Source organism: Epinephelus fuscoguttatus, linkage group LG14 (genome assembly GCF_011397635.1).
Source record: "Epinephelus fuscoguttatus linkage group LG14, E.fuscoguttatus.final_Chr_v1".
Classification (NCBI taxonomy): domain Eukaryota; kingdom Metazoa; phylum Chordata; class Actinopteri; order Perciformes; family Serranidae; genus Epinephelus; species Epinephelus fuscoguttatus.
In genome coordinates, this window is record NC_064765.1 from 22,106,096 (window position 1) to 22,122,065 (window position 15,970).

At 42.5% G+C, this 15,970-nt stretch overlaps 1 protein-coding gene across 2 annotated transcripts in view; it reads left to right on the plus strand.

Moving 5' to 3' along the window:
* LOC125901287 (protein unc-79 homolog) overlaps positions 1-15,970 on the plus strand; it is a 43,201-nt gene that overhangs the window by 17,316 nt on the left and 9,915 nt on the right. For both annotated transcript variants that reach the window (XM_049596926.1, XM_049596927.1), the window contains exons 16-32: positions 413-536; positions 2,261-2,401; positions 3,065-3,280; positions 4,320-4,547; positions 4,738-4,879; positions 6,048-6,127; positions 6,223-6,371; positions 6,480-6,637; positions 9,158-9,339; positions 9,436-9,637; positions 9,771-9,953; positions 10,572-10,640; positions 11,039-11,376; positions 11,504-11,686; positions 11,880-12,042; positions 13,412-13,561; positions 13,671-14,915. In XM_049596926.1, the coding sequence (XP_049452883.1) occupies positions 413-536; positions 2,261-2,401; positions 3,065-3,280; positions 4,320-4,547; positions 4,738-4,879; positions 6,048-6,127; positions 6,223-6,371; positions 6,480-6,637; positions 9,158-9,339; positions 9,436-9,637; positions 9,771-9,953; positions 10,572-10,640; positions 11,039-11,376; positions 11,504-11,686; positions 11,880-12,042; positions 13,412-13,561; positions 13,671-14,915 (3,953 nt within the window). The remainder of the gene's footprint in view (positions 1-412; positions 537-2,260; positions 2,402-3,064; positions 3,281-4,319; positions 4,548-4,737; positions 4,880-6,047; positions 6,128-6,222; positions 6,372-6,479; positions 6,638-9,157; positions 9,340-9,435; positions 9,638-9,770; positions 9,954-10,571; positions 10,641-11,038; positions 11,377-11,503; positions 11,687-11,879; positions 12,043-13,411; positions 13,562-13,670; positions 14,916-15,970) is intronic.

Below are 15,970 nucleotides of genomic sequence, written 5' to 3' on the forward strand. Positions count from 1 at the left end.
CTGGCTAGTTGTTTCCCTTGTTTCCAGTCTTTATGCTAAGCTAAGCTAAGCTAATTGCTTCATCTTTCCAGTTTCATATTATTTTCACAACATGCTGAACTATTCCTTTAACCATACCTAACCTTAATCAGCTAGGCCTAACCACAGCCCAGAATCTTTGGACATGTTTCCCCACTTTAGATGAACCACGTCTGCTGCTGTTATCTACACATTAAAAGTATCTTCCACCTATGCGTCATTCTGGTAAATGTATGCATGAATGAAACAACCCACTGAAGGAGAAATAAAGCAGAGGCAGTGTGAGGACAATACATTTGCAGTGTGGCACAACAATAAAATTACAGGAGTATAGTGAAAAGTGCTCATTGTGTAACAGTATGTGAGGAACATAACATTCTGCTTCTGCTTACAGTAAGATGTTTGACATCGAGCTTTGCCCGCTGCCCTTCTCCATGGAAGAAATGTTTGGCTTCATCAGCTGCAGATTCTCCGGCTACCCAGCGTCTGTGCAAGAGCAGGCTCTGCTGTGGCTGCATGTGAGCACACATACACACACACATGCACACACACACTCTGTCTCATGTCCATTTCACATCCTGGGGTTCTGTCCACAGTGCGTGTGAATTGAACAGGTTGTCACAGAGTGTGAGAGTCTGGGCAGGGGCCCTGCTGAATATGGATCTGGGTCACCAAATGAGACTGAGAGAGATAGGAGGGATTTTGCCTTTCATCCCATATGCACTCACAGCTTGCTGCCCTGTATACATGGATCAATTTCAAGTTTTCTGTCACAACTATGATCAAGAGATTGCATTAATTTACCCCCATTAAATAGGTCACATTCAAATCAGGCAGAGAACTGGTGCCCAATTTGGCTCTGTATATCTTTCTCTGCATGATATACCTCTGTGGTATGTTCATGGTGTGCGGTTCTATAGGTATTTATATTGTTTTAAGTGTCTGTTAACCCACAATTTGTCACTTAACACTACTGGTATTTAGTGGTGCATGTGGTGTTCACGTACATGTATACACTGGAAAAGCTCAACAACTGCAGTATTCAATACTCTTTCCTCAGAAGGAAATAGTTTCTGTTGAAAACATAATAAGGTCTGTGCATTGTCATGTTGCTGTTGAGTATATCTAATATTATTTTTCAACACTTTGAGCAACATCAACAAAGTTCATCATCTTTGCTGTATTAGGAATGTAGCAGACTTGTTTGCCTGGGAACCAGATGAATCTGCGAGCTCATGTTTTATTTGTTCTCGCAGATGCGTCTGGTCGACCTTCACTTTGGACAGATTTCCAGCGGCCTATAACATGCCAGGCCAATCACAAGCGTTAAACCAATTCTGGCCGTGTTTGAAGGAGCAATTCAAAAAACTGGATAGAATATATTTCCACTAAAAGAAGGAACAATCAGCATGTTCATCTCTACACTCGGGGTGACCCTGGATAGTCAACTATTTGACGATTTGATCTTAGGAGCCTGATTCGTCTGCCAATTTCACAGTCAGATCATTGCAGTTGCACGAAAATGTAATTATGAAACAGGAGATCATTCTGTTCACTCTATGTGGGAGTGCTGAATGTCTGATTTTATATAGAATTGCTTGGGTTCTCCCAATAAATCATGGTCTCTTCCATTCCCTTTCAGTACTACGGACAGTGCCACACCGATACATGCGCCTCTTACACACAATTAACTGCGCTGGATAGAATATGTCCTATTATAAAATTAGTTATCATGGCAAGTCAAGAGGACAAATTGTTTACTCTGGTGTTTCAGCTCATATATGGATATAGATCAAACACAAAACACACAATCTGACAATCAGTCGACACTGGCAACACTAAGAAAATCAGATTTGACTGTGTAAATTCTTAGTAGGGGACACACTTATTCTGTTGCTCATATGTTATTTTCACTCTCTGCTTTTTGTCATGTTGTGCCTTAGTGTGCTGGGATTGCCTGGTGCTTCTGAGCTCTGATTGGCCATCTGCACAGGGCAGATCTGGTCACTGGTTGCCTAGCACTATGTCACATGTTGATAACCTGTTGATAGTGTCCCTTAGAGATCAAATATTAACTGAGATGTTCCAGACTAATTAGTGTTTTGGTCTGGCAGTGTCAGGCTAAGACTTTTTAAGCATTGGAAATAACATCAAAACTATCTACATGGTAGTAGAATGAAAGGTTTGGGTTTTTTTATTAGTGTTAATGTACTCTTTGTTTGTTTGTCTTGTTTGGACCCAGGTTCTGTCGGAGCTGGACATTGTGGTGCCTCTTCAGCTGCTGATTGGGATGTTCTCTGATGGAGTGAACTCGTTGAAGGAGCTGGCCAATCAGAGGAAGGCACGTGCCTCAGATCTGACTGGAAACACTGGGGCTCGCAGGGTGAGGGAGACAGCGATGCCAAAACTACTCCTAAAAAATGGATATATGAGGGTTCAGTTCTCATTTTCATTTATTTGCATTCCAGTTTAGCTGTCGGATCAGCAGTGAGTCAGGACTCATAGTGTATCCCTCCTCACTCTACTCAAAACATCACCTGACTCGATGTTATTACACCTTTGGGTGCTTTTTCTTGGGCTATTTTCTGTCACATGTCAGTTAAGGATTATGACACATTTCTACTCCTCTTTGCTTCTATTTTATACCGTTCATTGGGATGTACTGTATGTTGCCATGGTAACTGCCAATGTCTAAATATAGCTCCCTTAAAGGGCTTAATTGAACTTGACTGTGATGTGGATTTATCATTGAAATTTATAGCCGAGCAACTCTGCACTCATGTGTTGTTAGAACTGACAGTAACAGGGGAACGTTTGAGATTAAAAGACTGTCAGAGGCATCAATAGTTTGAGTTTGAAGGGAAAGTAGGAGTATGTACGCACATCTAAGCCAAAGAGGGTAGCTGCAGCAACTTATTTATCACACCTATGTGACTATTGGATGTAATAAATAAGTGGACATCGGATCCCTGCTGTGTCTGAGCTTTTGAATTGAAATACATATATTTTACATTATATGGTTACAGTGTGTGCTCTTTGCTCATAGGTGAGCGTGGTGTCAGATCCAGGACGCCGTGGGCAGCACAACACCCTCAGTCCGTTCCCCAGCCCCTTCAGGAGCCCATTCCGCAGCCCCCTGCGCTGCAGCCCATTTAAGAACCTGGGTCACGCCGCTGGTCACTGCGCTCTGGATCTGGACTGTGACGATGATGACATGAACCTCGGCTGCTTCATCCTCATGTTTGACCTCATCCTAAAGCAGGTGACCACACCTTCCTGATGAGAACTTGCTAAAATGATAATCATATTCCTAAAAGGGCTACGGTTTTATATCTAAGGCTCAATGGTGATGATATTTAAGGTGTTTTTTTTTTGTTTCTGGGTGTTTGTATGGCAGTAACAGAACATCTGAAAGGGACAATTAACCCCAAAAATAAATGCTCTCTTCTTACCTGTTGTGTCACCTATAAGTCTAGATGGTTTTGTTGTTAAGTTGCAGAGTGTTGGAGATATCAGCTGTAGAGATGTCTGCTGTCTTTCAAATATAATGGAACTAGATGACACTTGGCTTGTGGTGCTCAAAGTACAAAAACACTTCATTTGAAAAACTCAGCAGCAATGTCTCCCTCCAGAAATCATGACCCAGTTACTCAAGATAATCCACAGACCTTGTTGTGAGCTGTTTAATGTAGGAACTTTTTTTCTGTCTACCAAACTACACCCTCCAACTGTATCACCATGTAGAAGGACTGCTCATGACAGTGTGAGATGTAAACATTAATGGCGTCCTCCTTGCCCAAGCTAGCAATAGATGCACAATTGGTGGGCGTAGTTTGGTAGTAAAGAAAATAGTTCCTCCATAAAATGACTCACAACAAGGGTCTGTGTATTATTTTGAGAAACTAGGTCATGATTTCTGGAAAGAGACATTGCTTTTAAGTTTTTAAGACACAAGCCGAGTGTCATCTAGTTCCGTTATATTGAAGAGAAGGCAGACATCTCTATGGTCGATATCTCGCACACTCTTCAACTCAAACCAAAACAATCTAGACCGATAAATGACACTACAATTAAGAGATAAGATAATATGTGTTTTTTATTGTGACATAAACCGTCCCTTCAATACAACGCTGTCTCATTGTATTAACAAATACATTCCAAGGATATACACTGAAGTGTATTTGTACATGCACAGTTGTCAGATAATGACAACAATGCCCACAGGTGAAATCTTGAGATATGTGTGTTGTGCCCCACTTTTTACTCTCCTGTTTTTACGGTCAAATCCCCCGCTGTCCCAGATGGAGCTCCAGGATGACGGTGTGATGCTGGGTCTAGACAGCAGCCTGGGGAAGGATATCGTAGGCATCATCAACAACGTCTTCCAGGCCCCTTGGGGCGGCTCACACACCTGCCAGAAGGATGAGAAGGCCCTGGAGTGCAGCTTGTGCCAATCTAGTATCCTGTGCTACCAGCTGGGCTGTGAGCTCCTGGAGAGGCTTACCCCCCGCGAAGAGATTCGCCTTGTGGTGAGACACAGCATGAATTGTTTTGCATCTAATACATGTTATACTTTATAACATTATTTAATTTATACATGTTCATAAATAAGTTCAGTCTCTGTCCCTCTTTGTTTTTGTCAACTTACCAAAGGGTAGTTTAAAACTACTGAATTACTAATGACTGAGACATTTTGACTGTGCTTGATTTCCTCTACAGGAACCTACAGATAGTTTGGAGGAAACCCTGCTCTTGGGTCAGGCGGATTTCTCAGTGGGTACCGAGAATGGAAACGAGGAAGGAGACAACCCAAGTGTCGCAAACACTGACAACCCCAGTAACCATTCTCCTGATAACCCATGTGTGTATCAGTTCAGTGCACAATGTTAGAAATCCTTTAATGTGTCAGCCGTAACAAAATATAATATCACGAACTGTTAACAGCCAGAATAAACCCAATAATCCTTAGAAGAATACCTCACCCTTTTAGGAAATACTCTAACCTATTTGTTAAACCAAGCTGTAGCTTTATCTTTAAAGGAATAGTTTGACATTTTGGGAAATACGTTTATTTGCTCTCATGCCGAAAGTTAGATAAGAAGATTGATACCACTCTCATGTTTTTACCTTAGATACAAAGCTACTTTTAGTCACTAGAAGGAAATAAGCCTGCCACCACCTCTATCACTCACTATTTAACACCTCATATCTTGTTTGTTTAATTCATACAGAAACTGAAGTAAAGATCATTCACTGTGTTTTATATACCTGACTAATTCGTGGCCAGGTGAGGTGACTTCCTAGCATTAGCAACCAATGAAAACTTACTGCTCCTGGTCAAGAAATAGCTGTTTCAGTCTTTATGCTAAGCTACACAAACTGGCTACCAGCTCCAACACCACATTTACTCTACATTAGTGTTGCCAACTCCCTGGGATGGCAATGAGGAATGGTCTGCACAGAACGCATCCCAGCCATTGGTCATCATTTTCCCATTCCCTTCTGTTTTTCCATAATCTCTTATCTGTTAATTGCCAGTGGACTATACTCAGAGATTGCGGTTTTTCTAAGTCTCACGCTACTGCCAGGCGTATCACAGCAACTTGTCTCTTGAGAATGAGTCATGACCAATGAGAAGCACATTCTGTGCTTGAGTAGTTGCGCATAACATGATAGACAAGCTAATGGGACAGAGCAGGAGGGTTTCCTTTTTTCTCAAACAAATCGCCCTGTCTTAATACTCTAACCTGTAGTATTTCTCTCACATAGATTTGCACTGAAATGATACTCAAAATATGGAATATAGCACTTACTGTATTAGTTCAATACTGAACACATCTTTTTTTTTCAATTATGGTATGATATCCTTATTTTACAGGATAGTTGGCAACCCTGCTATGCAGACATGAGAGTGGTATCAGTTTAGGGCTCATGTTTGCATCGATGTGTTTCATGTTCATTATTCAACCACATCATTATGTTGCAGAGTAACTTGAAAGTTGTTTCTAACACTACACTCTTCCTTCCAGCCATGAAGAATAACTCTGATAAGAAGTTCTCCTACCAGCAGCTCCCTGTGTCTTTGAAGCTCATATACACCATACTGCAGGTACTTGTGTGTTAAAACTGAGGTACTAAAAGACTGGAAGCATTTAGGAATGTGATTTATTTGAGTGTTGAGTCAAACCTCTCTTCTGTATTCAGGAAATGTCCAAGTTCGAGGAGCCTGACATCTTGTTCAACATGCTGAACTGTCTGAAGATCCTGTGTCTCCATGGAGAGTGTTTGTACCTCGCCCGCAAGGATCATCCCCAGTTTCTGGCCTATGTCCAAGAAAAGATGCTCATCCCAAGGTGTGTGCTGACAGTTCATTTTAATCACAATGGCTGTTGAATATACGACCAACTCCTTGACAGCAATTATTGTGAGTGTATGAGTCTAATTTGGTGTTTGTGTTTCAGTCTGTGGTCCATGCTGAAGTCAGAGTTTTGCCAGCTGGCCTCTCTGGCTGTGCCTCAGCTTCTCCACGCCCTCTCTCTGTCACATGGGGCGGACATCTTCTGGAACCTCATCAACACAAACTTCAACAGCAAAGACTGGAAAATACGATTTGAAGCAGGTGAGAGACAGGCCTATGGTGTAAAATTACATAAATTGTGTGTCTGAAAAAGATTATATACAGTGGACAACCTCATATGCAAGTCTTAACACCTCATCATGATGTGACTAAACCGTACATATTAATTACAATGTCTGTTGTGTATGAATGAACCGTTAGAAGAAGCCCCCCAGTCTGCTTATATAATGTGCTATCTAAACCACTGCCTGCCCACATCTCATCCTTCTGTTGTCATGGTTACCGTGTGGCTCAAACAGGCGGCAAAGAGGAATTGTGGGATTAATAAGGGGTTTCTCGCCTTGTGATTGGCAGAGAGGAGCTGTACGACCTTGAGACAGAGGCAGAGGACATGTCCTCTGACATAGTGTATGAATACAGGGAAACATGGGAACAATTGAGTTGACAGTAGCCTCAAACAAAAAGTGTACAGTTATTAGCTTATTGTGCATATAAATGCCCTAGAAATGCATGAAATAAATTTAGTCACCCAGTCTTTCCACCTCATAAAATGCACTATAAAGGCAGTTTCAGATGCTGATTTAGTGTATAAAGACAGCAAGCTTTAGTGATGTTATTGCACCCTCTTAATGGTATCGTTCATTGAGATATAACTGTGGGTATAAATCATACAGGTATATAAACCCTTAAACATAACCAACAGGCAATGTGGTGCTACTCTGGGATGTCTCTTAATCCACACACTGACACCTAGTGGTCAACACTGGGTACTATCCACCAGCACACAGTGGTTGAAAGTTGATGGATTTCAGAAGAAAGCTTCTATCTTTAGATTTTAATCTGACTAATGGCAAATACTGCCAGCAATTATAGGGAGAAATCGTTTTTCAAAGGACTGTTTGTATTTTTATTTCATTCCAAACACAGGCGATGTGGGGCTGTGTAACTGTGTGAATGTGAATGTTGTGCAAACACAATAACTTATAAGCATTATATAACAGAAACAGTGTTTTTACACAGAGAGAGCTTATGACTATTGAGATTTTTTTTGTTCACCTCTCTTTATACATTTTGTGTATAAAAGATACATAGAACAGATACTGTGTCACTTTATATTATAATGTTTTATTTTTTAGTTTAATAAGGACAGAATGTGTCAATGAACATCAGCATAAAATACAAGTTGTAAACATGCAGGAGTTAGCAAAAAGTGCTTATTTACATCTGTAGTCCTTAGACAACAAAAATGGAAACATTACAAGTACAATATACAGATACAATTACATCTTACTCAGTAGAAAAAGACAAAATACACTGAACATGTCAAGTTAAAAGTTTGTGGTGGGTCTTAAAAGTGGAATATATGGGACACTCCCTTATTCTAGGTTTTAGGCCATTCCAATATTTACTTCCCTTTTCTTTTGTTACACCCCACCCTTGGGTGGCCCTACGAGGCAAACAAACCTCCATCGCTAACCCAAAGTAACCATAAGACATCTTTAAAAAACTCAAATCCATGGGATTTATTAACAGATAGCTATCAAACAAGACAACAAAAATCCCATGCTGAGAGGCAGCAGGACCAGCAGTCCCCACCAGGCCTCTGTCCTTTGCTACTGGCACCACAGCTCTTAAGCACCTCCTCCATGCCAGGTGCAATGCACCTCGTTAACTAATGCCGCACACCTGGGCAGATCTACAATGAAGGGAAAAGGGACAACAACACAGAACACATACAGCTGTAACAATAGGCATACAATGAACTCCCACTGTATGAGTAAATCAAAGTAATGCCAAAGCTCACGATGTATGTGTTCACACTGTGCAGTCCAATCATCAAGCCACATCCTGAGTTCTCAAACTATATGTGTAAAATATAAAATAAACTGGTACGTCAGCTCCTGTGGACTGTTATGGCTATTGACAGCTGTCAATAAAGATTTGTTTGAAAGCCTCACTCCCCCCTGAACAATGCACAGGAAGCAAAGCTGAAACTCTAAAATGAGTCATGCAGCTCAAATATGGGGTCAGAAACAAGCTCAAATCATACAGTGTACGCCCAGCTTTACTGACAGCACAGCCTGTCCAAATGTGGTGCGCCTATGTGGCACCTCACAGTTCTCTCTAGTGTCGGCCCTGGCACTGATGCCTCTATCAGACCTCTGTTTAATGAATTTATTCAAAAGTGCGGCAAGCTCACACAAAACCTTATACATAAAACAACCATGTTTTAAATTTTTAAAAATCTCAAGGCGCAATCAATTAAGTTTAAACTGATTTTAAGAAGATTTCATTTAATTTATATCATTTATTACATAATTTCTCCATTTTTTAACAAACAACATCAGTGTTGATACACCCATGCATTATGTGAAGACAAATATGATGGCAGAAATAAAACAGTAGCTCGGTAATACATTAATTTATCTTCATCAATGACCTTGTAGCTGGTTCTGTTCTATCTAATTATGGCCGGACGCATGGCAGCTCAGTTGTCTCTTCTTACTGTGTAATCTGTCTGTGCTGCTCCCATTCACTCTGTATTCTCTTACTAACGCACAGTGGAGAAGGTCGCAGTGCTGTGTCGGTTCCTGGACATCGGTGCTGTGACGAAAAACCACTTGTTGAAGTATTCCCTGGCCCACGCTTTCTGCTGCTTCCTGGCCTCTGTGGAGGACGTCAACCCAGCTGTGGCCACCCGGGCCAGACTGCTGCTGGACACCATCAAGAGACCGGCCCTGCAGGTGACCTTGTTAGGCACCTTGTTCATGTATAGTAGCTGCTTATATTATATATAAGTCCTGCTGTGTATTTACACATGTGCGTTGTTTATTGTCCAGGGGTTATGCTTGTGCCTGGACTTCCAGTTCGACACTGTTGTGAGGGATCGACCCATCATCCTCAGCAAGCTCCTGCTGCTGCACTTCCTGAAGAAAGACATTCCTGCGCTGAGCTGGGAGTTCTTTGTCAACCGCTTTGAAACATTATCTCTGGAGGCTCAGTTACACCTGGACTGCAACAAGGAGTTCCCTTTCCCTACCAGTATGTAGCTGCTGTGTCCCCATTCAGAGTTTTAACAGCTACTCTACCCACTCGTCATGTTTCTTGGCAGAATATTTATTGTAACAAAAACATTATGGTGCAGTGCTCCAAATTATAATCTTTCTTTTGACAGCCATCACAGCCGTGCGAACCAATGTAGCCAACCTCAGTGATGCGGCAATGTGGAAGATTCGAAGGGCCCGCTTCGCCAGGAATCGGCAGAAGAGTGTGCGCTCGCTCCGTGACAGTGTGAAGGGAGGCCCGTCAGAGTCTAAACGGGCATTTTCGCTCCCTGAGTCACTGAGCAACCGACTTCGTGAGTAGCACAGATGTGTCTGTCTATCAGTTTGAGTCTGAAACTGTGTCACTTTCATTCGGTCTGTGGTCACACAGTGTTTGCAAATAGCTCCTGAGTGCCTCATAGGTGCTTTGTTGGACTTGACATTACAAATACAATGCATATTACGGAGAAGCACCTCACACTGTCTGCATTGCCCTCATGTGGTGATCACAGCTCATTTTCTATTCCTTTTTTATTTGCAAATACTATTTGACCACAGCTGACCCATTTTCCTAATGTTTCTCTCCTCACTCGTTTGTTCCCAACGTTCATCTCACTTAAATGTCTAAATACTGCTTTGTTTAATAAAGGAGGAACTCCCAACCATGCCATTCATTTTATCCTTAGCTCTACACAGCAGGCTGTATGAGTGTCTGGGAGATGCTTCTTGTGTTGGCTTCAAACATGTGATTTGATATTCTAATTCTTGATAGCACTTGGATTTGATACAGGTTTGAGGGCATGTAGTGTGTTTTGTGTGTTTCTGTGTGTCTCTGTGTGCACATGTTGGGTGAAGATGAAGCTCAGACATGTGTCCTATACCACCTCCCCTGTACATTCTCCTAAATTGTGTTCTTCATGTGTGGTTTTTAGCTCTAAGGCTTACGAGGCAAGAGCACTCTGCCCCGACACTGGGAGATATGATAGAGAAAGTCCTGCCAGGTAAATAACAACCGGAATCTGAAACATTATTCTTCATAACCACATCATATTTGAGGAAATCGCAGTATGAGTATAAATAAAGTATAAATAAAATAATTTTGACAGACAATGTGAAAAAGCAATGTTTGCTCTATTGTGACATTCATTGTTTTTTCACCTAACACTAAAAGGAGTGAAAAGCAACACTCTTGCTAACGGCTAGCTGGTCATTTTTTTTGTGTTTACCCCATTTACATATTCCATGAACATGCTGCACTGATGTATGTGTATTGCATGATGATGTCTCTGCCTGTCTTGACAAGCAGTGGACAGGATGAGTTGACTCCCTACACCTTTGTGCTGTTACTCCCCCCGGTCCTGCACCCCTCCCTCTCTCCATCTTCTTCCTCTGCCTGCAGCACGTTTCCTCCCGCACTTTAATCCTGACGCTTCAGCCCCTCTTGTAGGCCAGACACCATCTCCAGAGGACGATGCAATCATCAGAGACCTGCTTCCAGAGGATGCCGGCATAGATCACCAGACGGTTCACCAGCTCATCATGGTGCTCATGAAATTCATGGCCAAAGACCAGAGCAGTGCCGAGGCAGACATTGGCAGTGCCAAGGCTTTTAACACAGTGAAGCGTCACCTGTATGTGCTGCTGGGCTATGACCAACAGGAGGGCTGCTTCATGATTGCACCTCAGAAGATGCGCACCTCTACCTGCTTCAATGGCTTTATCGCTGGCATTGCACAAGTAACTGACATATAATCTGCTGTCAACTTTTCTGGTATTCTGGTATAACTGGTATATTTAGCAGCTAAGGTGAATAATATAACAGTAGAACATGAATGCTGATGATTTTACCTGTTGTTTCCTTCAGGTGATGGACTACAATATTGGTTTGGGGAAGCAGCTGCTCCCCCTGGTGGTTCAGGTCTTGAAGTACTGCACGTGTCCCCAGCTAAGACACTATTTCCAGCAGCCACCTCGATGCTCTCTCTGGGCCTTGAGGCCACACATCAGACAGATGTGGCTCAAAGCCCTGCTAGTTATCCTCTACAAGGTACTCTTTGTTTCACTCTGTGTTAGTGGGATTTCATGGCATGGATCATTAATCCCGCCTCCCAGAAAAATGTTTTTTCACCTCTTAGTGAACCCTGAATCATGCTGTTACATATTTTCTTTCAAATGTATGATATACAGAATGAATTACAAAGACGATAACATAGCGTAATTTATTCTTCTGTGCACCACAGTACCCTTACAGAGACATGGACGGGAGTAAAGTGGTTCTCCATCTGATCCACATCACCATCAACACACTGAACGCCCAGTATCACAGCTGTCGTCCCCATGCTACAGCAGGACCACTCTACAGCGACAACTCCAACATGAGCCGCTACAGCGAGAAAGAAAAAGGTAAAGAAAGAATAATTATGTTGTTTATCTCAAATAGTGATGGGCGGACCACCACCTCTTTTCACAGTGTATGTTCCTTCGAGTTGATACATGTAGATATATTGAACCTTTCGGTCCTTAATATTTCTTGCAAAATATGGTGTCAGTTTTTCCATGACACTGATATTGTACATTTTACAGCCAGTGCTGCCTGCCCCACAAAATTTTTCCTGAATGCATTCCCAGTTATTATGTTAAAGATAAATGGTAATTTTTGTCATTTTCAATATTTATTTAAATGCACTGATTCAGCATCCCACTTGTATGTAGGTGGGGTATGTAAGCTTAAAGCTGTTACAGAAATGCCACTGACTAACGCAGCCTCGTGCTGCATTGATGTGGTGTGGGAATAATCAGATAACACTCAAAGCAATAAAATACAACACATCGTCGTTGTAGCGTCCATTTTGTTTCCACATTACAACGTAAAGGGGAACACCACCTATATTAAAATTTCCAAGATGTTATTTTCATGGCCTTGGAGCGTTCAATCAATGTATGTGAACATGAGCTACTCTCTCTCAAAGCCAGAAACCAGAGAAGTGAGTCTCAAACTTGTTATGTCATAGGGTAGAAAATCTGGAGCTGCTCCATAAAGTGTCTGTTTTCTTTATCAAAATGAGTTTTATTCTGTTGTAGTGTTCTTAGTTCTGAAACAGAAAATGTACCAGTATACTCAGAACATTCCTCTGGGTGCTCTTAGTCCCATCTATAACAATTTTCCCAATTTATTGTCGATGTAGAACCTCCAGACTTTATACTTAATGTCATCACAAATTTGAATTTAGCATTCTAGATTTTGGAGTAAAAATGTTTACTCATATTTTTGAGCTGTCTTAGACCATAAGGATAACCTTAATGAATTTTGAAAATGGGCGTAGTTCCCCTTTAAAGCTCAAGTACTCTGCCAAGTCAGAAGAACCAACATCCGAGGAGTATGTCAATGCATTCTTGGCTTTGGCTGGCAAAGGTCTTACCTTGAGTCTGTTTGTCTGCCCTTGCTGCATTAAGTTTTGACATGTAACGGTTTCATGAGCACTTGGATGTTCGACAGGTTGACTCGGTACATACTGGACACCAAAAAGATTCATTTGTTAATTTTTGCACATCACTAATCTCAAAATCCCCAGTTTGCTGAACAGTTTTTTAAAGGACACTATTTATGGCTGCATATTAGGACAACATTTTGGAAGAAAAGGTGTTACTATACAGTGTAAATTATAACGGCAAGATAGGATGAATATGACAGTCTTTCAAGTAAATGTCTCTTCCAGTGGGTATTGGTTTGCCTCTAAATGCAGAACTGATGCTACTTTTTTCTCCATCTTAGAAGAGGACAGTGTATTCGATGAGTCAGACGTCCATGACACGCCGACTGGTGCTGCTAACAAGGAGTCACAGACCTTCTTTGCCCGCCTGAAGAGGATTGGTGGCAGCAAGTCTGTGAAGTACCAGCCGGTGGAGCTGAATGCCAAGAAAGGTAAGAAGCAGAGGCTTTCAGAGTCAAACACAGTATAACAGCAGAGCATATTCTTGAGAGATTACAGGAAGGCCTCGCTTTCACTCTCACTTTTACTTCTGTGTGTCAGGTGAAATTGAGCTGTCGGAGTACCGTGAAGCCAGCGCCCTTCAGGACAGCATTCTACACTGTGTGAGGGAGGAGAGCACCAGGAAGAAGCGGCTGCAGGCCATGCACAAGCAGAAGTCTCTGGACATCTCCAACACTGACTCCATCCTCTTCAATCTGGACGAGCACCGTCGTAAATCCTGCATTGATCGCTGTGACATGCAGACGCACCCTGTGGTCCTGCCCCCATCCTCAGCCACATCCCACGGCAGGCATCACGGTAAAGGTTCATCCGACGGCTCTTCGGTTCGGGCAGAGGGCAATGATGCTGTGGATCGGCGAGGCTCCAAGCCTGTCATCCCAGAGGTCCGCCTCAGCTGCATGGAGACCTTTGAGGACAAGTTGGACCTGGGCTCACTGTCAGGATCAGGTCAGGGGAAGGAGGACCAAGACCTCATTGACCTCTCCTCTGACTGCACCTCCATCCCAGAAAAACACTCTCTGCTCTCCATGTCCGACAGTGACTCCTTGGTGTTTGAACCACTGCCTCCTCTGAGGATTGTAGAAAGTGATGAGGAGTTTGACCTTAACACCATCATAGCCTCCAAGTTCAATGGGAGTCCAAAGCTCTCGACTTCCCCTGCTAGCAGCAAGACTTTGCGACTGTCTCCTGTGGTTCAGGTGAGTGTAGAGGACTGCTCCAGTGACAAGAAGTCCCCAGACCTGATGGTGAGAGAGGGAGGCTCAGAGCTTGTGGTGACAAAACCAAGCGGCGTGACTCCCAGCGCCTCCCTGTATCTTCCTGACCGACCAGAAAGCGTCTGCCATGAAAGCCCCATGACCCTGAAGCAGAAGAGAGACCTGCTGAGGAAGACCCCACATGTCCCTGACACCTCGCTAGATGACATGTGTGAGGAGGTAAAGGCCGGGATGGGACCGGGGACAAGTCCCTCTGGTAGGACCATCTTCTTAGACATCCCAGAGGACAAAGCAGAGCCTCTGTCATCACCAGAAAAAAGCAATATTGACAGCAATGATGAAGAAGAGGATGGGGATGATGAAGATGATGACGACATGGGCGATGAAGCGGACAGCGACCAAAAACCTGACAATGCGGACGAGAATGATGAGGCAGAGTTTAAGATCCAGATTGTCCCCAGACAACGGAAGCAGAGGAAGATCGCTGTCAGCGCCATCCAGAGGGAATACCTGGACATCACTTTCAATATGTTCGACAAGCTGGGTGGTGAGCAGACCACAGAAACCGGTAAGATCGAAGGATGGGTAAAGATAATCACTACATTACCAGTGTGCGGGTCTGGTGCTGTGTAATTAGTTTCAGAAGGATTTTTTAAGACAATGTCTAAGATTTGAAGAGACTTATCCAATCCTTTGAAAAGCATAATCACTCTTTGTAACAGTGTAGTTGAACAACTTTAACTAAACTTAAAGGAGCATCCCAGTGTTTTTTTGTTGAAGTTTTAGCCCGATAACTACAAATCACCTACTATACTATGAATCACAGTTAAAGGATGGATCCATTATTATCTATTTAGGTTGTTATAACATTATGTAGCTTCCCAATAGTGTACTTTATGTATTAAAATCTGATCATTCAAATTTTGGTTAAAGTACATATGTTTAAGCATCAAAATGATGTTTTCCCATGACCTGACGTAGGTTTTTGCATATTTTTATAAATCAACTTGCCCACCTACTGTGCCTCTTTATGACCAACCCAAGCCTTCTTTCAGGTTTGTGTGTTATCACTCTTCCAAATTAGCTATATTCCTGTCACCCCCAAACCGACACAGAGGCTAAGCAGTGTACTGCTGCGGACACCACCGTTGTCAGGATCCAAAAGTCACACAAAAACACAAACAAACTAATCGATCAAGGCAGCAGAAGACCAGTAACTCCTGTGTTCTGCAAGGTAAAATTACACTTTTTTTGTCCAAGGAGTCTGGTGGCTTTTAAAAGGACAATTCAGTACTCACTGGGAGTTAGAAAAGTGATACAAATATTACACTGACCATGGATGAGAACCTCACACAACCCAGCCTCACCACTCTAACCTATGTCACTACTTTTTGCTAACAGCTGAATGGGTGTTTCCATTTAAAAAAAAAACAAATGCACCCACCCTGAAACCATTTTTCAAACCAGCTGATGTGTTTTAGAAATCCTTTTTCCATAGTTACAGGTCAGGCACCCTGTGGTTTCCCTTTCTGCACAATATGAAAATCAATTAGCAGACTGTGATAACTTGTGTGAAATCACTTACACATCACATCACATCACGGCCTGGCTCCAGGCTTAATC